This window comes from Rana temporaria, chromosome 6 (genome assembly GCF_905171775.1).
Source record: "Rana temporaria chromosome 6, aRanTem1.1, whole genome shotgun sequence".
Lineage (NCBI taxonomy): Eukaryota > Metazoa > Chordata > Amphibia > Anura > Ranidae > Rana > Rana temporaria.
The window spans coordinates 25,487,722-25,514,353 of NC_053494.1; the positions used below are offsets into that span (position 1 = coordinate 25,487,722).

The following is a 26,632-nucleotide window of genomic DNA, read 5'->3' on the forward strand; positions in this document are numbered from 1 at the left end:
AGTGCACCATCCCTCCGTATTACACACAGTGCACCATCCCTCTCTATTACACACAGTGCACCATCCCTCTCTATTACACACAGTGCATCATCCCTCTCTATTACACACAGTGCATCATCCCTCCATATTACACACAGTGCACCATCCCTCTCTATTACACACAGTGCACCATCCCTCTCTATTACACACAGTGCACCATCCCTCCATATTACACACAGTGCACCATCCCTCCATATTACACACAGTGCACCATCCCTCTCTATTACACACAGTGCATCATCCCTCTCTATTACACACAGTGCACCATCCCTCTCTATTACACACAGTGCACCATCCCTCCATATTACACACAGTGCACCATCCCTCCATATTACACACAGTGCACCATCCCTCTCTATTACACACAGTGCATCATCCCTCTCTATTACACACAGTGCACCATCCCTCCATATTACACACAGTGCACCATCCCTCTCTATTACACACAGTGCATCATCCCTCTCTATTACACACAGTGCATCATCCCTCCATATTACACACAGTGCACCATCCCTCCATATTACACACAGTGCACCATCCCTCTCTATTACACACAGTGCACCATCCCTCTCTATTACACACAGTGCACCATCCCTCTCTATTACACACAGTGCACCATCCCTCTCTATTACACACAGTGCACCATCCCTCTCTATTACACAAAGTGCACCATCCCTCTCTATTACACACAGTGCACCATCCCTCTCTATTACACACAGTGCCTCATCCCTCTCTATTACACACAGTGCACCATCCCTCCATATTACACACAGTGCACCATCCCTCTCTATTACACACAGTGCACCATCCCTCTCTATTACACACAGTGCACCATCCCTCTCTATTACACAAAGTGCACCATCCCACCAACCAGAGGTCTCCAGAACCTAATCCCATAGAAAATATGTGGAGGGAGCTGAAGGTTCGAGTTACCAAATGTCAGCCTCAAAACCTTAAAGCGGTTGTAAACTTGCGATTATTTATTTATTTTTTCACCTGTAAGGCAAAGGCCATAATGAGCTAGTATGCACCGCATATTAGCTCATTATGAAATACTTACCTCGGAACGAGGTAAGAGGAACTTACCTGGTCCACGCCGAGTGAGATGTCATCTTGACTCGGCGTGTCTTCCGGGTATCGCCGCTCCAGCACTGTGATTGGCTGGATTGCATGCGCGCGGGAGACTTTAATTCAGCAAGGTCCGGCGGCTGCCGGTCCTTTAGCCGAGGATCCCTGCTGCGCATGTGCTGCTGCAATCAGTACAGGTTTAGGGGATATTCTTTATACCTACAGGTAAGCCTTATTATAGACTTACCTGTAGGTAAAAATCATAAAGTGGGGGTTTACAACCACTTTAAGGAGTTGGAGAGGATCTGCCTCTTCAGGATTTGGTATTTTCCATACATCAGGGCTATTTGTACATCTTCAGAAGACAAAAAATGGCTCCCTAAGACAGAAAGAATGACGACTCCTGGAATGAATTATCTTTAGATCTGTCTCACACCGGAAACCTGAAATAATAATGTGTTTGTCAATGCTGGTGTCATATTTACATAATGGAATTTGTAAGCTGCTTTCCATTCAGTTTGTGGCGGCTGGTGGAGAAATGTCAGAAAACCACAAAATAAACATGCGTTGCTTTGTCTCTTTACAGGACATCAATGGGCAGGTGAAGGAGAGGTGTCCCCGTCTGTGTACTCTAAAGAAAGGGCCCAATGGCTACGGATTCAACCTGCACAGTGAGAAATCCCGGCCAGGCCAGTTTATCCGTTCCGTGGACCCCGGATCCCCAGCAGCCAAAGCTGGCCTGAGACCGCAGGACCGTCTGGTGGAGGTACGGGGGGGGGGGGGGGGTCTGATATGACTTTTACAATTTGACCTGCTTCCTATTTCTTCTTAAACATTAATGCCTCGTACACACGCTCAGACTTTTGCAAAAGTCCGCAAGTGAGTCCGTCAGAAGTCCGACGGAAAGATAGAGAACAGGTTCTCTAAGGTCCGCCGGACTTCCGACAAAAAAAGTCCGATGGAGGCTACACACGGCCCGGACTTTCCAGTCGGACTTTTTTTCTCGGAAAGTCCGGCCGTGTGTACGAAGCATTACAAATATCTAAAGCCAATATTTTTTTTAGTCTTGGATGGAGTAGGGAATGGTTTAAACGTGTCAGTTTTTTCTTTTTGCTGGTCGTGTCTCATGGTTGAGATTTCTTTTCACTTCCTGTCCCGTAGACACAGCAGGAAGTGAGAAATATCCCCCATTCGACAGTTGTCACTGGAACACGTGTACTTGTCTTCCCTCTCCTTGTGTTGCATTGGGAAGTCCCTCCAGTGGGGAAAACAATTGTCAGAGGATAGAAGGGTAGTTTTAATGATCTGTGTCTTCCTCTCCAGTTGTCACAAGGAAAAGGAAATGAGGTGAAATCACAAACCGCATTAAACATGTAAAAGGAAACTTTGGGCCAGATTCAGATACATATACCTATCTATCGGCGGGCGTAGTGTATCTCAGATACACTACGCAGCCGTAACTTAGGGCGCAAGTTCCGTATTCAGAAAGAACTTGCACCCTAAGTTACGGTGGCGTATCGTATGTGGTCCGGCGTAAGCCCGCGGAATACAAATGTTCCATGCAGTGGGCGTGTTGTATGGTAATGAAGGCTGACCCCACGTAAATGACGTTTTTGACCAACGGCGCACACGCCGTCCGTGAACGTATCCCAGTGCGCATGCTCCCAATTACGCTGCAAATAGTCAATGTTTTCGACGTGAACGTAACTTACGCAAAGCCCTATTCGCGAACGTTTTACGCAAACGACGGAAAATTCGACGCTGTCCCGACGTCAATACTTAACATTGCGTACGCCTCATATAGCAGGGGTAACTTTACGCTGGTCCGACGCCAAACGTAAACGACGCATATAGATACGCCGGGCACAACTACGTTCGTGAATCGGCGTATCTACCTAATTTGCATATTCTATGCGTAAATCTACGGAAGCGCCACCTAGCGGCCAGCGTAAATATGCAACTAAGAGACTTACGTCAGTCGGATCTTAGCCAAATTTCGGCGTATCTTGCTTTCTAAATACAGAAAGAAGATAAGCCGGCGCGGGTTAGAATTTACGCGGCGTATCAATAGATACGCCGACGTAAATTCTTTCTGAATCCGGCCCTTTAACTTTAAGTGAAGGTGACCCCCTGACATGCCACATTTGGCATGTCATTTTTTTTGGGGGGGGGGGGGAGCGGTAACCCACGGCGCCCGTAGGAAGTTCACCTCTCCCCTCCCTGCAATCTTCTGGGACATGTTACAGGTTCCAGAAGATTGCCCGGCCCATCCCAGTGTGTATGCGCAGTGCGTGCCTGGCTGTGAAGCCACAGCCGGCCACCCACAGTCAGAATGCTGGCGCTACGGAGAGGAGCGGGGCTTCGTTCGACCGCATCGCTAGACCCTGGGACAGGTGAGTGCCCGATTTATTAAACGTCAGCAGACTTTTATATGGGTGGACCTTCGCTTTAAAGTGGTTGTAAAGACCTTCTTAAGACCCATCTTGATCCAGTGATGTGCACAAGAGCCTCAGCTCTCCTGGGTCCCTCCCTCCTCATTGGCTAAGACAGCAGCAGTAGCCATTGGCTCCCTATACTGTCAATCGTGGCCAGTGAGGAGAGAGTGGGGGCGGTGCCGAGCCATGCTCTGTGTGTGAATGGACATCCCATAGTAAGAGGGGCTGGGGAAGGGGCCTGGAGTGCCCACATGGAACCCGAAAAGAGGAGGATCGGGCCTGCTTTGTGCAAAACCACTGCAGAGAGCAGGCAAGTATAACTTGTTTGTTATTTAAATAGCCAGGCACGCACTGCGCATGCGTGAGCCGCGCTGTGAATGGCCGGGCAATCTTCTGGGACCTGTGATGTGTCCCAGAAGATTGCAGGGAGGGAGGGGGAACTTCCTTTCGGTGCCACGAAGCCCCAGGAGGATAGAAGTGGGAGCTGAATGCCTCTTAAAAAAAAGGGTATGTGTCCCCCCCCCCCCCCCCCAAACAAAATGACATGCCAAATGTGGCTTGTCAGGGGGTCACTGTCACTTAAAGTGGAAGTTCCATTTTTAGGTGGGACTCCACTTTAAGGAAGAGAAAACTGAACAGGGCTGACACCACTTATCTCACACAAATGCTGTGTGTTGTCACCCCACAACAGGACCTAGAAGCTGAGTGCATTTCTCACAGCTCAACTGTCACTTATCTGTACTTGGAAGCTGGGCAACTAACACACCACAACCCATGTCACACTGACTGTAATCCTGTCTCTGGCAACAACTCGGCACTGACGTGATCACTCACCTCACTCCACACCCAACTTTCTAGATGCCCAGATAAGTGAGGAGCCATTGCTGGCAAGTGACATTCTACAGAATCAACAGCGGCTCACTCATCTTCATAGCCTGGGAGTGTCACATGTGTGTCTACTGTGATCACTACTGTGGCATGGTTCTAACACACAAAGACACACACTAAACACATATACACTAACACACAGTAATCACACACACAAAAATATACATTAAACACATACACTAAAACACAGTATATACAAACACACGTCGAATTTGAATTTTCTAACGTCGTTTGCGTACGCCGATTCACAAACACACGCGTCGCAAGTCACGCTCACGTCGAAACCACTGACGTCCTAGTGACGTCAGTGGGAGCAATGCACGCCGGGAAATTCCCCGGACGGCGCATGCGCATTTAAATCGGCGCGGGAACGCGCCTGATTTAAATAGTACACTCCCCCTAGCCGCGGAATTTGAATTCCGCCGGGGGATTTAGGATCCGCCGTCGCAAGTTTGGAGGTAAGTGGTTTGTGAATTAGCCACTTGCCTCTTAAACTTGCGGGAGCGGATCTTAAATCACGTAGATCGAGCGGATCTATAGATCCGCTGATCTATGTGAATCTGGCCCAGTAAATACAAACACATATACACTAAAACACAGTATATACAAACACTAAACACGTATGCGCTAAAACACATAGGGCCATATCCACAAAAGAGATACTCCGGCGTAAGCCGTCGTATCTCTGGTTCTAACTTTGGAACTGATCCTCAGAAGCAGTTTTCCTAAGTTAGGCAGAAGATCCGACATCTGTAAGGGACTTACACTGCCGGATCTTAGGATGCAGTACCGCATCCGCCACTGGGGGCATTTCGAGTCGAAATGCCTCTTCTAGTATGCAAATTAGCACTTAGGGCGATCCTCAAAGCTTTTGTGCCTAGTTTTTTCGCCGTAAGTGTTAGTTTGCCTGGTGTAAAACTAGGGCTGCTTTTACAAAGTGTAAAGTTAGTCACACCTTGTAAAGGCCCATTCAAGCGACGGCATTTGGTATGCATTCCCGAGGGAGAACTCCACGGCAATTTGTAAATTCCAAACCGGCATGGGTTCCCCCCCCCCAGGAGCATACCAGGCCCTTAGGTCTGTTATGGGTTGTAAGGAGACCCCCCTCCGCCGAAAAATCGACGTAGGGGGTCCCCCTACAATCCATACCAGACCCGTATCCAAAGCACGCTACCCGGCCGGTCAGGAATGGGAGTGGGGACGAGCGAGCGTCCCCCCCCCTCCTGAGCCGTGCCAGGCCGCATGCCCTCAACATGGGGGGGTTGGGTGCTCTGGGGCAGGGGGGCGCACTGCGGGCCCTCCCACCCCAGAGCACCCTGTCCCCATGTTGATGAGGACAGGACCTCTTCCCGACAACCCTTGCCGTTGGTTGTCGGGGTATGCGGGCGGGGGCTTATCGGAATCTGGGAGTCCCCTTTAATAAGGGGGCCCCCAGATACCGGCCCCCCACCCTAAGTGAATGGATATGGGGTACATCGTACCCCTATCCATTCACCTGTAGGCAAAAAGTAAAAGTTAATAAACACACAACACAAGGCTTTTTAAAATAATTTATTATTCTGCTCCGGATGCCCCCCCTGTCTTCGTTATTAGCTCAATTACCAGGGGGGGCTTCTTCTTCCACTCTCCGGGGGTCTTCTCCGCTCTCCGGGGGGGGTTTCTTCTTCCGCTCTCCGGGGGGGGGCTTCTCCGGACTCTGGGGGGCTTCTTCCATCTTCTCCCCTCTTCCGCTGTTGACTCGGCGAACCCCGGTTCTTCTGCAGCTCTCCGGTGCCTTCTTCTTCAGCGCTGGCTGCCTGCTATGTTTGTGTGTTAGCTCGATTTCAAACAGGCAGCCGGCGCGGTCTTCTGTGACGTCATCTTCTCTTCTGTTCTTCTCCCCTCTTCCGATGTTGCCTCGTCGCCTGTTGTCGCTGTAATGATGGAAGCGCGCCTTGCATCCCATTTATATAGGCATCACCGTCCCATCATGCTCCGGTAGGTACCCACGTGGTGGGTGCACGTGGGTAGGCACCCACCACGTGGGTACCTGCCGGAGCATGATGGGACGGTGATGCCTATATAAATGGGATGCAAGGCGCGCTTCCATCATTACAGCGACAACAGGCGACGAGTCAACATCGGAAGAGGGGAGAAGAACAGAAGACCCTGACGTCACAGAAGACCGCGCCGGCTGCCTGTTTGAAATCGAGCTAACACACAAACATAGCAGGCAGCCAGCGCTGAAGGAGAAGGCACCGGAGAGCTGCAGAAGAACCGGGGTTCGCCGAGTCAACAGCGGAAGAGGGGAGAAGATGGAAGAAGCCCCCCGGAGTCCGGAGAAGCCCCCCCCCGGAGAGCGGAAGAAGAAACCCCCCCCGGAGAGCGGAGAAGACCCCCGGAGAGTGGAAGAAGAAGCCCCCCCTGGTAATTGAGCTAATAACGAAGACAGGGGGGGCATCCGGAGCAGAATAATAAATTATTTTAAAAAGCCTTGTGTTGTGTGTTTATTAACTTTTACTTTTTGCCTACAGGTGAATGGATAGGGGTACGATGTACCCCATATCCATTCACTTAGGGTGGGGGGCCGGTATCTGGGGGCCCCCTTATTAAAGGGGACTCCCAGATTCCGATAAGCCTCCGCCCGCAGACCCCGACAACCAATGGCAAGGGTTGTCGGGAAGAGGTCCTGTCCTCATCAACATGGGGACAGGGTGCTCTGGGGTGGGGGGGCCCGCAGTGCGCCCCCCTGCCCCAGAGCACCCAACCCCCCCATGTTGAGGGCATGCGGCCTGGCACGGCTCAGGAGGGGGGGGGACGCTCGCTCGTCCCCACTCCCATTCCTGACCGGCCGGGTAGCGTTCTTTGGATACGGGTCTGGTATGGATTGTAGGGGGACCCCCTACGTCGATTTTTCGGCGGAGGGGGGTCTCCTTACAACCCATACCAGACCTAAGGGCCTGGTATGCTCCTGGGGGGGGAACCCATGCCGGTTTTTTCTTTGAAAATTGGCATGGAGTTCTCCCTCTCAGGAATGCATGCTGAGCGACGCTGTCATTTTTTTTTTTAATTATTTGTTTTCCCGGCGCTTCTTTTTTTCACCCGTCGCAACTTTAGTGTCCCGTCGCAATCCACAAAGCCGCCCGGCGTCAATTACGTTCGCGCGATGCACGTCGGGAAAATGACGTCACACGCATGCGCAGTACGGCCGGCGCGGGAGCGCGCCTCATTTAAATTGTAAACGCCCCCCGGAGAGGAGGAACGCCTTACGACGGCGGCACTTAACTTACACGGCTTGAAATTTTTACGTAAGTGCTTTGTGGATCAGGCACTTAGGTAAAAACTTTAAGTCAGTGTAACTTAACTGCTGAAAGTTAAGTTACGCCGCCTGGCTGAGGATTTGGCCCATATACACTAGCACACACTATACACATAGACACTAAAACACAGTATATACAAACAATAACACATGTACACTAAACACAGTAAACACACACACAAAAAACACATGCACTAAAACACAATATACAAACACACTAAAAACATATGCACTTATATACACACTGAATTCATATACACTATACAAACACACACTAAACACGTGCACTAAAATACAGTATATACACACACTAAACACATATGCGCTAAAACACAAATACACTAACACACTATACAAATACGCACACTATACAAATACACACACTAAACACATATACACAAAAACACACTATACAAACACACACACTAAACACATATACACTAACACACACTATACAAACAGATACAATACAACTAAAACATTTTTTTTAACATGTGCAAAAATGGTCGTGGCAGTGCAAGGGTCAGAATAGGTCCCTAGGCAAGGTAGCATCTTTGGCTCTGCCACATCCCTTTTTTGACATTGCCACATAGCGGCCCCATTTGCGGTGTCAGTACTGGCATAGCCCCCCCCCCCCCCAGCTGCCTACAAGTCCATCCTTTTTTGTAACGTGACAGGTAGGTGCCCAGCTTTGACCAATTGGTGTACTGTCAGAGCATGAAGGTTGTAGCTGGCAGTGGGCACCCTGGACATCCACCAGCCCTTAGGCTCCTGCCTACATTGTCCTGTGAATGATCCATCACAGGCATTGGTATTATCTGCATGTTGCAGTAGCAGGAATTAGAATGAAGATAAATCAGCTGGGTTCAGTTACACTTTAAATTGTTTCTTTTAATAAACACCTGTCATTTTGAAAGAGGACACTTCCGTGCGTTGTTTTATGCATTCGTTTTAACTGATGGTTTTCCTGAAATGCCGGGATCTTATTACACGTTGTAGAGGGGGTTTTAGACATTCCGTCTAATATTCTAGAAGGGGGGCTACACACAGCTTGGTGGCTGTTGAGGAACTGGGAAGTCTAAGCAGGACCTGCCTCTCCGCAGGAAGGACAGAGAACAAAAATTACACAATACAATAAGTGACAGTTATTTTCCAAACAAACGTGACAGCTATTTTTAGTCCAGTGGAATCATTTAAGGAACCCTTGGCAGAATTATCTGTGACTGTCACTTTTGTTGGACAAGTTTGAACTGTTACAGGCAGTGGAAAAATAAAACGGATTTATTGGAAGAATCTAACAGGTAATAAAACCGTGTTACAGGGAGGACTCTGGAAAATGAAAAGTGCCGTATTCATGTTATTGGCAGAATCGCATACAGAATGTCTTTTATTCTTATTTTGCGCAAAGTTATAGAGCCGCAGTCCATGTCTCCAACACGCTGCCAGCGCAGGGCATTGTAGAGGCAACACAATCGTATAATATAACAATATATAAAAAGACACCCACATTTATTACTGTTTATGTAATCTGACTGCATTATAATACTCCTATCAATGCAGAATATTTCAGCCAAAATCTGGCATAAAAAGAAGCATTTTGGTGAAATTATTCAAGTTTATGTCCGTAGTTGGCGAGGGATTCCTTACAAAGAGCCGTGGTGGGCTAATCTTCTGCCTGATGGCGCTTGCATCGTTTTAGCACCAAACTCACTTGGCAGGGCCATCTGCATAGGACCAGTAGAGGGCAATCTAAGGGGGGGGGCTTTTCCCAATGACCACCAAAATAAGAGGGGATTTCTCCAATCACCACTGATGTAAGGGGTTGCTTCCTTAATGACCACCAATCAACCAATTAAAGGCCCCAGTGTAGGGGTATATTTCCTTACTGGCCACCAGTGCAGGGGTTTGTTACCTTACTGGCCACCAGTGTAGGGGTTTGTTACTTTACTGACCACCAGTGTAGGGGTTTGTTGCCTTACTGGCCACCAGTGTAGAGGTTCGTTACCTTACTGGCCACCAGTGTAGGGGTTTGTTACCTTACTGGCCACCAGTGTAGGGGTTTGTTACCTTACTGACCACCAATGTAAGAATTTGTTACCTTACTGGCCACCAGTGTAGGGGTTTGTTACCTTACTGGCCACCAGTGTAGGGGTTTGTTACCTTTCTGCCCACCGGTGTAGGGGTTTGTTACCTTACTCACGACCAATGTAGGGGTTTGTTAACTTACTGACCACCAATGTAGGGGTTTGTTGCCTTACTGACCACCAGTGTAGGGGTTTGTTACCTTACTGGCCACCAGTGTAAGGGTTTGTTACATTACTGGCCACCAATGTAGGGGTTTGTTACCTTACTGGCCACCAGTGTAAGGGTTTGTTACATTACTGGCCACCAATGTAGGGGTTTGTTACCTTACTGACCACCAGTGCAGGGGTTTGTTACCTTACTGACCACCAGTGTAGGGGTTTGTTGCCTTACTGACCACCAGTGTAGGGGTTTGTTATCTAGATGACCACCAGTGTAGGGGTTTGTTACCTTACTGACCACCAGTGTAGGGTTGTGTTACCTTACTGACCACCAGTGTAGGGGTTTGTTACCTTAATGACCACAAATGTAGGGTTTGTTACCTTACTGACCACCAGTGTAGGGGTTTGTTACCTTACTGACCACCAGTGTAGGGGTTTGTTATCTAGATGACCACCAGTGTATGGGTTTCTTACCTTACTGACCACCAGTGTAGGGGTTTGTTACCTTACTGACCACCAATGTAGGGGTTTGTTACCTTGATGACCACCAATGTAAAGGGACATTTCCTTAGTGAAAATCACTGGATACGATACCCAGGCTCTACTGATTGACTAGGAGATCTGTGTCTGAGGACGCCTGGCAGGGATGTGCAGTCCTTGTACACCTGGACAGTAGCCAATATTACCCGGCAACTCGATAAACTCCAAAATAAGATTTATTTTTATTGGCTACATGTAGAAAACACAGTGAATGCAGCTAATGCGTTTCGCCCTTTGTAGCCTTACTCATAACATCCTACTTGCTCTGACTTTGTATGAGTAAGGCTAATATTCGCCATTTCCTTCCTGACCACCCGTGTACAAGTGACTGATCACCATAATGTACATAGAGGTATAGCTATAAATTCAGGAGGGGTTCTCTAGGACCTGAATATTATTTCCTTGGTAAATAGGTTGGGAAAGTCTGCCCTAGACCAAGTGAGCATTTAACCCTTGCATTGTGAGAGGGGGGGGGGTAGATTTTCCAGTAGCCCGGAGCTCAGCTGTCACAAGCCCATCTCTCACGCTCCTGTGTCAGTGATGTCATCGTTGTGTCGCCATTGTAATGTGCTTTATAAATTAGTCAGGCTGGCATTCTGCAGGACAATACAAAAGGGGGTAAGGTAATAACACATCAGACATTGTAATGGCACATAAATGTCACCCACTAGGTATAACCACACGACATGGGTACGTGCTTGGCATACATGACATGGGTACGTGCTTGGCATACATGACATGGGCACGTGCTTGGCATGTCCCTGCTGAGATGACCCGGGCAAACACCATGTTCATTCTGACAGGTGGTTCTCCCGAAACATATGTGCTGCCACCCGATCTGCCTTTTTTCGTTGCCCGAGACTGCTGAACCCTGGGTGCCCTCTGCCCGCTGGATCTGTCATCTCCTCCCATTGTGTCCCCGGCAAGCCTTGCCCCGCAATCCATGGGCCCCGCTGCATAATTGATGCGGGCAGCGCAGCCATGCGAGCGAGGGAGCGTGCTGTGCCAGTTGGAGGATTGGGGAACCTGATCCGGGCCCAGCACCTTGCAGACTTCAGTCCGGACATGCATATTTCATAGGGCATTGTAGGGCAGAGGATTCCCAGGAGATGCACCCAGCCTGTGCCTGGAAAGACAACACCGCCTCCAACTGACTCTTTACTTTTCCTTGAAAGGACAATAAACTTATCATTTTCATTGCTTTATCTCCACCGCAGAATTATAGTATGTATGGGCAGAACATTTCTCTTCAGGTATGGATAGAGTAGTGAAGGGTTAGACCCCCTGTCACGTCTTTATTGCTATCTGTGACTCTGATGCAAAGATCTCCAGTCACTTCCTGTCTTGGTGACCACTGGGACAGGAAGTAAGGGAAAATCTTCCCAACAGTCACATAGATAGCAACCTGATCTAGGTTCTACCCCTTGGGTTTTTGTTTGTATATATTTGCTTGGTGCTATCCAGCCCTTGGGGCACTTTTCCATCCACAACTGACACCAGTACTATTCCTCCCACTGACACCAATGATGGGGCACTATTCCTCCCACTGACACCAATGATGGGGCACTATTCCCCCACTGACACCAATGATGGGGCACTATTCCTCCCACTGACATCAACAATGGAGAGCTATTATTCCCACTGACACCAACAATGGTCACATTTCTATGTTTAGGTGGGCGGTTGGGGGATGGGGGGGGGGTGTCAGTAAAATCTGCTTTTACCACCCCCCTGGCCACTTGTGTGAACAAGCCCTTAAGCCGGCCAAAGATGGTTTCAATCTCAACCGGTTCAGCAGGGACAGGATGATAAATCCCAAGTCGCCAATCAATTGACTTGGGTATAATCAGCATGTCGGACTTTTACATGTGATTATTGCCAGCTGCCCCCGCACCCCCCAGCCGCCAGGGAACACAATAGCTCCACCAAAGGGCTTCCACCATCAACACTGGCTGTTGATGGGGGGGTGGGGGAGCGTTGATGGGGGGATGGGGGAGCGTTGATGGGGGAGCGTTGATGGGGGATGGGGAGCGTTGATGGGGGGATGGGGAGCGTTGATGGGGGGATGGGGGAGCATTGATGGGGGGATGGGGGAGCGTTGATGGGGGGAGCGTTGATGGTGGGATGGGGGAGTGTTAATGGGGGAGCGTTGATGGGGGGATGGGGGAGCATTGATGGGGGAGCATTGATGGGGGGATGGGGGTGCGTTGATGGGGGGATGGGGGTGCGTTGATGGGGGAGCGTTGATGGGGGGATGGGGGAGCGTTGATGGTGAGATGGGGAGCGTTAATGGGGGAGCGTTGATGGAGGGATGGGGGGAGCGTTGATGGGGGGATGGGGGTGCGTTGATGGGGGGATGGGGGAGCGTTGATGGGGGGATGGGGGAGCGTTGATGGGGGAGCGTTGATGGTGGGATGGGGAGCGTTAATGGGGGAGCGTTGATGGAGGGATGGGGGGAGCGTTGATGGGGGGATGGGGGAGCGTTGATGGGGGGATGGGGGAGCGTTGATGGTGGGATGGGGGAGCGTTGATGGGGGGATGGGGGAGCGTTGATGGGGGAGCGTTGATGGAGGGATGGGGGGAGCGTTGATGGGGGGATGGGGAGCGTTGATGGTGGGATGGGGGAGCATTGATGGGGGGGATGGGGGAGCATTGATGGGGGGATGGGGGTGCGTTGATGGAGGGATGGGGGAGCGTTGATGGTGGGATGGGGAGCGTTAATGGGGGAGCGTTGATGGAGGGATGGGGGGAGCGTTGATGGGGGGATGGGGGTGCGTTGATGGGGGGAGCGTTGATGGGGGGATGGGGGAGCGTTGATGGGGGGATGGGGGAGCGTTGATGGGGGAGCGTTGATGGTGGGATGGGGAGCGTTAATGGGGGAGCGTTGATGGAGGGATGGGGGGAGCGTTGATGGGGGAGCGTTGATGGTGGGATGGGGGAGCGTTGATGGGGGGATGGGGGAGCGTTGATGGAGGGATGGGGGGAGCGTTGATGGAGGGATGGGGGGAGCGTTGATGGGGGGATGGGGGAGCGTTGATGGTGGGATGGGGGAGCATTGATGGGGGGGATGGGGGAGCATTGATGGGGGGATGGGGGTGCGTTGATGGAGGGATGGGGGAGCGTTGATGGGGGGATGGGGAGCATTGATGGGGGGGGATGGGGGAGCATTGATGGAGGGATGGGGGAGCGTTGATGGGGGGATGGGGGAGTGTTGATGGGGGGATGGGGAGCGTTGATGGGGGGATGGGGAGCGTTGATGGGGGAGCATTGATGGGGGGATGGGGGAGCGTTGATGGGGGGATGGGGGAGCGTTGATGGGAGGGTGGGGGAGCGTTGATGGGGGGATGGGGGAGCATTGATGGGGGAGCGTTGATGGTGGGATGGGGGAGCATTGATGGGGGAGCGTTGATGGGGGGATGTGGGAGCATTGATGGGGGAGCGTTGATGGGGGGATGTGGGAGCGTTGATGGTGGGATGGGGGAGCGTTGATGGGGGAGCGTTGATGGGGGGATGGGGGAGCATTGATGGGGGAGCGTTGATGGGGGGATGTGGGAGCGTTGATGGTGGGATGGGGGAGCGTTGATGGGGGAGCGTTGATGGGGGGATGGGGGAGCGTTGATGGGGGAGCGTTGATGGGGGGATGGGGGAGCGTTGATGGGGGGATGGGGGAGCGTTGATGGGGGGAGCATTGATGGGGGGATGGGGGAGCGTTGATGGGCCCTAATGGATTGCGGTGAAATCACATGCACAGTTGTATAGTGTAAACTGTTCCCAGAAGTGTTGCCCATAGCAACCAATGCGCCTCTAGGTGAGATCCCTGTACTACGAAGAAGGATGAAGTTGGTTTTGGGAGAAAAGCCGGGTCCTGGGAAGAGCAGAGTCAGGGAAAGGTTTAGTGTAGGGGGTGGGGAAATCAGATGAAGGGGGTAACAGCAGGGGGAGGGGGAGGGGGGGGGGAACGATGTGCGGCCCAAGAACAGAGCAAAGTAATTATTTCTGCAAGGAGAAAGTAGGAAGCGGTTGCTAGGAAACCGGGGAAAGAGGCATTGGTGTTTGTTTTCATTGCCAGAGCGCAGGGCAGAGTGCAGGGAGCCGAGAAAAGAGACCATTTCAATAGGAGAGGGCCGCTTAACCCCTTCACTGCCGCCCACCACAAACAATGCGCCCCGGAGGCGGCTCCTTTGTGAGGCCACACAATGGCGGCGGCTCGTTCTCACACTTGGAGATTGTCAGAAAACGGCCGACTTTCCACAACCAAGTGTGAGAAGGAGCCGCTATAGCCGGCCAGACAGTTCCCAGCCTGCTGGGATTTGTAGTTCCTCAGTGATTGGGGGGACACAACTTATTTGGGTTTGCCGTTTAGAGACAAGTGGTGGAACTACAAGACCCAGCATGCATTGCCAGCCTCTGTTGTGGCTTCTCATTGGTGCTAATGATAATCAAAATGTTATAATCATTATTATTATTATTACTTTTTATTTTTTGTTTTTTAAACTCTAATATACTTTAAAGGGTATTCATTGTAATGTACACTCTAAAAGTATTGGGACACCTGTCTTTACACGCACATGGCATCCCAGTCTTAGTCTGTAGGGTTTATATTGTGTTGGCCCACCCTTTGCAGCTATAACAGCTTCACCTCTTCTGGGAAGGCCGTCCACAAGGTTTAGGAGTGTCTCTATGGGAATGTGTGATCATTCTTCCAGAAACACATTTGTGAGGTCAGGCACTGATGTTGGATGAGAAGACCTGGCTCACAGTCTCCGCTCTAATTCACCCCAAAAGTGTTCTATCAGGTTGAGGTCAGGACTCTGTTCAGGCCGGTCAAGTTCCTTCACCCCAAACTTGACTGGCCTGCACAGAGTCCTGACCTCAACCTGACAGAACACCTTTGGGATAAATTAGAGTGGAGATGCACACATACACTAGTGCGACTTGGGACTGCAAAGTCACATGACAAGTCGCACCCCATGATTTCCGATGAGTACCGTTCATATCTGTGCGACTTCAAAGTACTCCCTGCACTACTTTGTTAGACCTCAAGAATACACAGGCATTGCTTCAAGTCGCATCAAAATTGCAGTAACAAATTTGGGCTCCTTGCATTAAAAAAATATATATATTAAAAAAAAGGGGGGGGGATAACGGTCTGGGGAGCTCTGGGCCCTTTAATAAAAACAAACAATATATATATATATATATATATATATATATATATATATATATATATATATATATATATAAAATTATAAAAAAAGGGGGGGTTGCCATCTGGGGACCTCTGGGCCCTTTAATAATAATAATACAAAATATATATATAAATATATATAAAAACTATAAAAAAAGGGGGGGGGGGGGTTGCCATCCTGGGCCCTTTAATTAAAAAAAAATATATATATATGTGTGTGTGTGTATATGTATATATATATATATATATATATATATATTTATTTTAAAAAAAGGGAGGGGTTGCCATCCAGGCCCCTTACAGGTGTACTGCCTGTACCTCCCTGATGGCGGCCCTGGCTGCAATAGTGGAAACCTAGGCTAAGGGGTAGATTCACATACAAATAGATCGGCGCAGCGTATGTGAGTTACGGCGGCGTAGTGTATCTCAAGCGGCGTAACGGCGCGGAATTCAAATCGGCGATTAGGGGGCGCGTTTCATTTAAATGAAGCGCGTCCCCGCGCCGAATGATCTGCGCATGCGCCGTCCCTAAATTTTCCGCCGTGCATTGCGCTAAATGACGTCGCAAGGATGTCATTTTTTTTAACATAGACGTGACTTACGTACGTTCCGATTCACGGACGACTTGCGCAAAAAAAATTAAAAATTCTAATTAAACGCGGGAACGACGGCCATACTTAACATGACAAGTCTAACTATACGCGACGAAATAGCAGCTTTAACTATACGCCGGAAAAAGCCGACTAGAGACGCCGTAAAAAAATGCGCCGGCCGCTCGTACGTTCGTCGGAAATAGCTAATTTGCATACCCGACACGGAAAACGACGTGAACGCCACCCAGCGGACGCCGAAGTATTGCACCTACGATCCGAAGGCGTACGAAGACGTACGCCTGTCGGATCTAACCCAGAAGCCGTCGTATCTTGTTTTGAGGATTCAAAACAACGATACGACGCGGGAAATTTGAAAGTACGCCGGCGTATCAGTAGATACACCGGCGTACTCGCTCTGTGGATCTGCCCCTAAATGTATATATACACATTGCAGGTCTGCTCAAACCTCTGGTTGTTTTTGCAAATACCGACTTGAGTTGGAAAAGTCAAGCCTAAGCCCGCCCCCTTCTACTTCCCACCCCCCCCCCTCTATTGATGAGGACCAACTATTGATTTTTCCTAGTAACCTTTACTTTACACTAATTACATGGGGCGGCACGTCTTGATAATCTTGGCTGATAGCTGTATTGTGTGTTCAAGCCCTAAATGTTCCAGAATTTCACTTTCTATATCAATGTAAACGATTGCTGTTCTCTATCTCTGGCTGACGGCTGATCTTCCCCATCCAGGTGAATGGTCAGAATGTGGACAACGTTAAGCATTCCGACGTGGTGGCCAACATCAAATCCAAGGAAAACGAGACCACGTTACTTGTGGTGGACCCGGAGACAGATGACTACTTCAAGAAGCTGGGAGTCACCCCCACAGAAGCCTATATAAAAGGAGGTACACCGCAATTTTTTGTGAATCCCCCCCCCCCAAAGATTTTGCGAAAGCCACAGACATTGTATTCCTACTTCTTATGCCCTGTACACACGATCGGAATTTCCGATGGGATAAGATCCGATGGCATTTTCCGTCGGAATTCCATTCAAGCTGTCTTGCATACACGCTGTCAGACCAAATTCCGACCGTCCAAAACGCGGTGACGTAAAACACTACGACGAGCCGAGAAAAATGAAGTTCAATGCTTCCGAGCATGCGTCGACTTGATTCTGGGCATGCGTGTTTTTTCTCCGTCGGAGTTCCACACAGACGATCGGAATTCCCGATTAGGATTTTTTTTCCCATCGGAAAAAAAATAAAACATGTTCTATTTCTAAACTCTGACGGAAAAAAAGTCCGATGGGGCCCACACACGGTCAGAATATCCGATGAAAAAAGTCCATCTGACTTTTTTCATCGGAAATCCCGATCATGTGTACAAGGTATTAGATGTCTGTATGAGGTAGGGTTGTCCCGATACCACTTTTTTAAGACTTTTTTTTCAAGTACTCGCCGATACCGAATACCGATACTTTTTTTTAATCTCATGTGACAGCGGCACATGTGTCAGTATGTTTTTTTTTTTTTATCTTTAACAATTTGTTTTTAATTTTTTACATTTTTTTTTTTTTTTTTTTACAATTTTTTTTTTTTATAATGCTTTCTTTTTTTTCAAGGAGGGGGGGGGGGGACCGTGTCAGTGAGTTTTTTCTTTACTTTTTTTATTTTCTACAATCATTTTTTTTTATTCTTTTGTTCTTTTTTATTCTTTATTTTTTTTTTTTTTTTTCAGCCCTGTTGGGGGGCTTTGGTGAGATATCAGGGGTCTTAACAGACCTCTGACATCTTCCCTTTGAGACAGGGAAAGGGACTAGGGACACATGTTCCCCTGTCCCTTTCTCAGCAGCATCAGCTGCGCTGAAAATGAATGGAGTGAAGACAGCGTCTTCTCATCATTCATAAACTGAAACATTTGTAAACACAATTTACAATGTTTCAGTTATGTAAATGGACAGAGTCAGTGATCACTGACTCTGTCCATTCGGAGCAGTAAGGTTTTTCCGGCTCCTATCCCGCTCTCCATCCTGACATTTCCAGGGGGTGGAGGAGGAGCACGGAAGGGGAGAGAAACACGGCGGGATACACGGTGGGATAGATGGCGGCTTTCAGCTGCTTTAAAATCAGCGGTGATCGGTGCTTGTAACTTCCCCATGCACTGATCACCGCCAACAGTACAAGTATCGGGTCAGGCATCGGGAGCATTTGCCCGAGTACAAGTACTCGGGCAAATGCTTGGTATCGGTCCCGATACTAGTATCGGTATCGGGACAACCCTAGTATGAGGTATTCATTACACTTTTTTAACCTGTATAGGACCACTGTATGCATATTTATATGCATACAGAGATCGGTGTAGCGGTGTGTCAGACAGACACGCCGCACCACTGATCGCTGCGATGCGCGTCCCCCTGCTGGACGTCAATAGACGTCCAGTCAGGATAACAGAACTACTTCCTGGACCTCAATCTGATATTGACCGGGTGGGAATTGGTTAAAAGCCAGCAGTATGTGTAGCTGGTGGCTTTTATTTTTTTCTTTAGGTTAATAATATTAAGGTTTGATCTGATATTCTATGGTTTTGGGAAATCTGAAGACAAAAGTCTGCAGAAAATCTAATAGTGTGTATGGGGCCTTAGTATGGATTGCCCATAAACGTTGTAGTCTTAAAATATTTCCTTGCATTTATGAACATAATACCTCGAAACTGATACAAATTGTATATTTTCATTTTTAGGTTCCATTCCCCAGCCCCTGACCAATGGAGTGACCAAGACACAGGTTAGTGCACCGAGTGATAAGAACAAATGCAATAACAATAATAAAAAAAATAGTTTGGTTCTAAATTGTAATATGAAATGGACTATGATTGTACCGTATCCTAAACTCACCATCCAGGTTACAATCGTTGCACAATCTCCTTTAGATTTACCAAAACTACACCATTTAATTTGTATCCAATCAGGCCATCCCTTATACAGTGAGGGGGAAAAATGTATTTGACCCCCTGCTGATTTTGTAAGTTTTCCCACTGACAAAGAAATGATTCGTCTATAATTTTAATGGTCGGTTTATTTCAACATCAAGAGACAGAAAACTACCAAAAATATCCATAAAAACGCATTTCAAAAAAGTTATAAATTGATTTGCATTTTAATGAGTGAAATAAGTACCGTATTTATCGGCGTATAACACGCACCCTAACTTTAAGGCCGCTTACACGCGACCGAACATGTCTGCTGAAACTGGTCCGCGGACATGTCCGATCGTGTGTAGGGCCTAGCGGACAGTTTTCCAGCGGACAAAAGTTCCAGCGGACAAAAGTTCCAGCGGACAGGTTTCCAGCGGACAAAAGTTTCTTAGCATGCTTACAAACTTGTCCGCTGGAAACCTGTCCGTCGGATATGTCCGCTGTTTAGTACGTCTAACCAGCGGACCGAAATCCCGCGCATGCGCCGAATTGATTCGACGCATGCTTGGAAGCATTGCACTTCCGGGTTTGAGAACGTCGGTGTCATCTACGTCACCGCGTTCTCTGTCCGCGGGGATTTTGGTTTGATGGTGTGTACACACATCAGACCAAAAGCTCCCAGCAGACATGTCCGATGAAAACGGTCCGCGGACCGTTTTCAGCGGACATGTTCGGTCGTGTGTACGCGGCCTAAGAGGGAAGTTTCAGGAAAAATACTTTCCACGGCCCCCTACGTATAACACGCAGGCACAGTTTACCCTCTATTTTCAGGGTAAAAAAGTGAGTATTATACGCCAATAAATACAGTATTTGATCCCTTATCAATCGGCAACATTTCTGGCTCCCAGGTGTCTTCTATACAGGTAACAAGCTGAGATTAGGAGCACTCTCTTAAAGGGAGTGCTCCTAATCTCAGTTTGTTACCTGTATAAAAGACACCTGTCCACAGAAGCAATCAATCAATCAGATTCCAATCTCTCCACCATGGCCAAGACCAAAGAGCTGTCCAAGGATGTCAGGGACAAGATTGTAGACCTACACAAGGCTGGAATAGGATACAAGACCATCGCCAAGCAGCTTGGTGAGAGGGTGACAACAGTTGGTGAGAGGGTGACAACAGTTGGTGCGATTATTCGGAAATGATAGAAACACAAAATAACTGTCACTCTCCCTCGGTCTGGGGCTCCATGGAAGATCTCACCTTGTGGAGTTTTAATGATCCTGGAAACGGTGAGGAATCAGCCCAGAACTACACGGGAGAATCTTGTCAATGATCTCAAGGCAGTTGGGACCATCGTCACCAAGAAAACAATTGGTAACACACTACACCATGAAGGACTGAAATCCTACAGCGCCCGCAAGGTCCCCCTACTCAAGAAATCACATGTACAGCCCGTCTGAAGTTTTCTAATGAACATCTGAATGATTCAGAGGAGAACTGGGTGAAAGTGTTGTGGTCAGATGAGACCAAAATCGAGCTCTTTGACATCAACTCAACTTGCAGTTTATGGAGGAGAAAGAATGCTGCCTATGACCCCCAAGAACACCATCCCCACCATCATACATGGAGGTGGAAACCTTATGCTTAAGGGGGGGGTTTTCTGCTAAGGGGACAGGACAACTTCATTGCATCAAAGGGACGATGGACCATCAAATCTTGGGTGAGAACCTCCTTCCCTCAGCCAGGGCATTGAAAATGGGTCATGGATGGGTATTCCAGCATAACAATGGCCCAAAACACACGGCCAAGGCAACAAAGAAGTGGCTCAAGAAGAAGCACATTAGGGCCTGGAGTGACCTAACCAGTCTCCAGACCTTAATCCCATAGAAAATATGTGGAGGGAGCTAAAGGTTCGAGTTACCAAACATCAGCCTCAAAACCTTAATGACTTGGAGAGGAGGGGGACAAAATCCCTCCTGAGATGTGTGCAAACCTGGGGGCCAACTACAAGAAATGTCTGACCTCTGTGATCGCCAACAAGGGTTTTGCCACCAAGTACTAAGTCATGTTTTGCGAAGGGGTCAAATACTTATTTCACTCATTAAAATGCAAATCAATTCATAACTTTTTTGAAATGCATTTTTCTGGACATTGTTGTTGTTATTCTGTCTCTCACTGATTAAATAAACCGACCATTAAAGTTACAGACGGATCATTTCTTTGTCAGTGGGGCAAACGTACAAAATCAGCAGGGGATCAAATACTTTTTTCCCCTCGCCGTACTTTATAGCTTGTAGACCTAAAGAAGATTGTAACGCTGAGGTCATCCCACCCATAGACGTCAGGAACAGTCCACTGCGTTTTGAGAGGATCGGGTGAGTAGAGGCTGTGGGGTGTTTCACCCCTAGACAAAACGAGGGGTTAAACCCATGCCGTGCGGGGACAGCTCCACTGCATGGGAAATAAAACATTTTACTCAGTGTTGGTTTTTTAAGCATAAGCTAGACATTAAAGGAGAATCAAGTGAATTCTTTAGCTGATGAAGCCCAATGCAGAGTTCCCTGAAATCTCTCACATTCCGGGGAAGAACAACTGATCATCTGCTGGAAATCTTGGCAGAATTGTTACTAACAAGGTGGTGCCGGAATGCTCGGGTTTTGTCCGCACGCTCCAGCAGAATTCTTGGTTGACACACCTAATGATGGCTGCCGGCCTTTACATAGAAATCGAATTGCTGAAACCACAAAACAGACCCCAGTTGGACCCTTTGCCTTTGTATTGGCACCTTTCATTTATTCCCGGCTTCAGATCCTTCACACAGCCCTATGTGGAGGGACAGAGGGCCGCTTCACAACCTGAGAATAAAGGGCCAGATTCACAGCGGAGATACGACGGAGTATCTCAGATACGCCGTCGTATCTCTGAGTATCTATGCGACTGATTCATAGAATCAGTTACGCATAGATAGCCAGAAGATCCGACAGGTCGGATCTTAGGATGCAGTACCGCGGCCGCCGCTGGGGGGAGTTTGCGTCGTAAACCAGCCTCGGATATGCAAATTAGGAGTTACGGCGATCCACAACGGTCTTTCGCGTTCGCTACGTCGCTGCTAGTCTAGTTTCCCGTCGCAAAGTTAGTCGTCGTTTTGGGTGCCCTAACTTTACACAGCACACGTATGTGCTGTATAAAGTATGGCCGTCGTTCCCGCGTCAAAATTAAAAAATTCACGTCGTTTGCGTAAGACGTCCGGGAATACGAAAATACGCTACGCGCAAAGCACGTTCGAAAAAATGACGTCGCGCAAAGCACGGCGGGTAATTCAAAAGGGAGCATGCGCAGTAGGTCCGGCGCGGGAGCGCGCCTAATTTAAATGGCACACGCCCCTTTGAATTACACAGGCTTACGCCGGAGGCAGCCGGCGTAGTTTTCATCGCAAGTGCTTTGTGATTCAGGCACTTGCGATGTAAACTTGCGGCGGTGTAACGTATCTACGATACGTTACGCCGCCGCACTTCTACGTGAATCTGGCCCAAAGACTCGCCCTGCAGATCTTCCCGAATTTGGGGAGATGTATTGGGAATGTCACACGTGGAAAGCCAAAGTAACCCGCCGGGGAGAGATCAAGGTCTGATGGCTGCGGCTCTTCTCTATTCTGTTGCTACATTTAGTTTGGGATTTAAATATTGTGACTGAACTCCATCGGCCTTCCCTTCAGTCTTGCACAGTTTGTAGAGGCTCCTCTTCCGTGCTTGCTCTGATTTCACTGCACACTGTGAGCTTCTCACAGTGTGCATTAGAAGCTGCAGCCAATCAGAAAGAGCCCAACTCATTTCCTGGCTGGAGGACTTCTAGCGTCTAGATTTGCATTCTCCATTTGTAATTTCCAGCACAGGTCTGAATTTGATTTTAGGCCTGGTTCACACCTATGCATGTTGCTTTTGAGCGTTTTTGCAATGCTTTTTGTGGTGCTCGCTGCGTTTTTTGACGTGCGTTTTTACCGCGATTTGCGTTTTTTTTTTTTTAGGCAGTAATTTATTTATTTTTTTACATTTCCTTTAACAACCAGCTATAAACAGGTTAAAAAAACAAAAACGCAAATCGCGGCACTTGCGTTTTTGATGCGGGTCCATTGAATTCTATTGCATGCAAAACGCTGCTTTTTGCAGGAAAAAAAGTCCCTGACCCTTTCCAAAAACGCAGAGGCACAAAAAAGCATTGATGTGAACATGTTCCATAGGAACCCATGTTAAAACATTTCCCTGCTTTTCTGAAAAATGCAGCAAAAAACGCATTAGTGTGAATGGAGCCTGAGGCCTGGTTCACACCTATGCAGGTTGCAGTTTGCATATTCCAGGTGCATTTTGTGTTTTCCAAGTCTATAGACATCATACAGGCAAAGCTGGAAGGAAGGGAATCTCTTGTCCCGAGCAACAACCTTTGAAAATTAACATGGACCCAGTGTTCGGCTCAATTCACATTTATGCATGTTGCTTTTGAGTGTTTCTGCAGTGCTTTTATGGACACACATTTTTACCGTCATTTTTTTTTTTTTTTTTTTTTTTACACTGTATATAGCTGGTTGCTAAGAAGGGGGCCAGGATGCCGGCCGCGACGTCCCCGGGAAATCAATTTTTTTTTTATCTGTGCATCTACCGCTTTTAATATAGTTATGAGTGTACTCGCGTCTCTGAATTTCATAGCCATCCGCATTCACATTCGGCCGTATTATTTATAAAAATTCGTCCTGTAAGGTTCCATCTTGCTTGTGGGCACTGTGAAGCCCACAAGTAAATACTTCCGGGATTCGGTGATTGCCTTCTGAATCGTCTCCTGGGAAGCGTGACACTGTGCACCCAGGAGACATTGCTAAATAGTCCCAGCAAGCACTGGGGCGCTGAGAGATGAAGTGACACGCCCACTCCCGCGCGAGGAAAACCAGGAAGTGCCTGCTACAGACTCACGATCTAAGGTATTGCAATGATATTGAAAAGTATGGATAGCGATCTGTTTGCATACACACCGAGATAGTCTAATTAAAGCGGGGGTTCACCCTGAAATTTTTTTTTTCTTGATCTACCATACAAACGAGCATACTAGCATCAGCTACAGTATGCCTTTTTTTTTGAGCTGTACTTACGGTTTAATCCGTAACTTTCGTTTCAGACTCCGGCCGGGAAATGGGCGTTCCTATGAAGAGGGGTACTTGATTGACGTCCAGCTATGGCGCGTCATGCCTTCCGAAAAAAGCCAAAGTAGGACGCCGACATATACGGTCAGCTTCTAGTCTGATGCGCAGGCGCCGTGAAGAGCCGAGTCCTACTCCGGCTATTTTCGGAACGTGTGACGCGCCATAGCCGGCCGTCAATCATGTTCCACTCTTCATAGGAACGCCCATTTCCCGCGGGTGTCTGAAACGAAACTTACGGATTAATCTGTAAGTACAGCACATAAAAAAAAAAAAAAGGCATACTTTAGCTGATGCTAGTATGCTCGTTTGGATGGTCCAAAGTGTTTTTTTTGAGTGAACATCCGCCTTAAGCAATACTTTAGATTTAGGGTGAACCTCCGCTTTAACTGATGAGTCATTAGCTGTCAACGTCAGTTTTTTTCACATTTCTTTTTTTTTTGCTGGCAATTCTTTTTTTTACACATTCAGCGGGAAAGCCCGCTGACAGCTGATGACTCAACGGTTGTTAAGGACATGGCAGGCGGTTTCTCGGCCCCCCTCCTTAGCAACCAGTTATATATAGTGAATGTACAGCTAAAAAACAAAAAAAAAAATCACAAACCGTTTTAAAATCACAGTAAAACCGCGGTACTTGGATGCCGGTCCATTTACGTCTATTATATCCAAAAGCTGCATTTTGTGGGGAAAAAAAAAAGTCCCAATCCAAAAACGCAGAGGCACAAAAATGCATTGATGTGAACATGTTCCATAGGAGCCCATGTCTAGTGGTAAGCATGCCCCCCTTACTTTGGGGTCAGTGGTAAGAATGTACCTCTTACATTGGTAGTCAGAATGCCTCCCTTGAATGAATGACTTGTATAGCGCAACGCATGCGAACTGAATCGCCTCTGGGCACTTTTTCCAGCCAGTATCTGCTTGGCTGGTGCGGTCATTTCCACCCCGTAGGATCATGACACGCTAGGGACACACAGTCATACACACATATACTGGGCCAATTTGGACGAGATCCAATTTACCTACCAGCATGTCTTTGGAGTGTGGGAGGAAACCGGAGTACCCGGAGGAAACCCACGCAGACACAGGGAGAACATGCAAACTCCAGGCAGATGGTGTCGTGGTTGGTATTCGAACCAGCGAACCTTTTGCTGCTAGGCGAAAGTGCTACTCACTGCACCACTGTGCACCCTTACAGCTCAAGGAACCCCTAGCAACCTCTGGAGGAACCCTGGTTGAGAATGGCTGCTCTAGATGTTGTATTCGTTTTCTTTTCATCTGGTAATGCTGCTAGTAACACACCTCCTGTCCGTAAGTGACAAGATGGCGTCACCGTACTGTATGTATGGAGGAGAAGCGTTGTCACCCCAGGACGGGATACAGAACAATTTCCGAATGTTCTGTAGTCCACGGTGAGAACTACAAACAATGTTTTACCCCTGTTGGTTACCGCCCTGTTGTACATTGAATCTCTATGCCTTATGGAATACGTCTGCAGACTGTTACAGTGTACCTCTCTGTTCTACAGCTTAATGGCGGATCCTCGACTTCCTCATCTCACAGCGATCTTCAAAGTCCTGACAAAGACTCGCAGGTAAGTCACCTCCAGGTAAAAAGCCAAGTACAGAGAAGAAGCAAAACTCTAAGGCAGGAATCACACTAGTGCGGTATGAATTTCAGCTCTCTTATCTCTGCAGAGAGATAAGAGAAGTGTTCAGCAGAATAGCAACATTTTAGATGCGAATTTGGAGACCTGGGAGAAGTTACGGGTGAGAGGAGAGTGGGGAAGAAGTGTATTGAGCTGAATGAGAGAAATTCCTGAAGAGAACTGAACACATCTGCGAATCAGCTGCGTGCCCATAGAAGATAATGGGCTTGAATTCGCACCTGAGCTGCACCGCAATGCCTAAAAGACGCACACGGTTTTACTGCAATGCATCGCACATATGTGAACCAGCCTCATTGAAAACAATGTATTTAGAAATGTTCTACGTATTGGATGCGGTTTAAGCCGCACTCAATTCGCATAGGTGTGAACCTGGCCTTATAAAGCTTTTACCCACCAAATGATTTACAAAATGTCCCCTCGTCTTTCACTATTTGGCGCTTTTTTATGGTGCAGCAGAAGGTGACAACGCGTTTCAGAGTTTGCATAAATTACATTTATTGAAGGCAAATAAACTTTGCAAGTGCAGTAGCATTCATTTCCCCCAGAGCTTAGTAAATGGCGGTAAAGCACTGCT

General features: G+C 48.2%; 1 protein-coding gene across 1 annotated transcript in view; it reads left to right on the forward strand.

The window, feature by feature from the left end:
- The window catches only part of SLC9A3R2 (SLC9A3 regulator 2), a 169,099-nt gene that overhangs the window by 140,319 nt on the left and 2,148 nt on the right, over positions 1 to 26,632 (forward strand). Inside the window, exons 3-6 of the mRNA XM_040356480.1 lie at positions 1,694 to 1,873; positions 17,042 to 17,198; positions 19,033 to 19,076; positions 25,918 to 25,983. Of these exons, the coding sequence (XP_040212414.1) occupies positions 1,694 to 1,873; positions 17,042 to 17,198; positions 19,033 to 19,076; positions 25,918 to 25,983 (447 nt within the window). The remainder of the gene's footprint in view (positions 1 to 1,693; positions 1,874 to 17,041; positions 17,199 to 19,032; positions 19,077 to 25,917; positions 25,984 to 26,632) is intronic.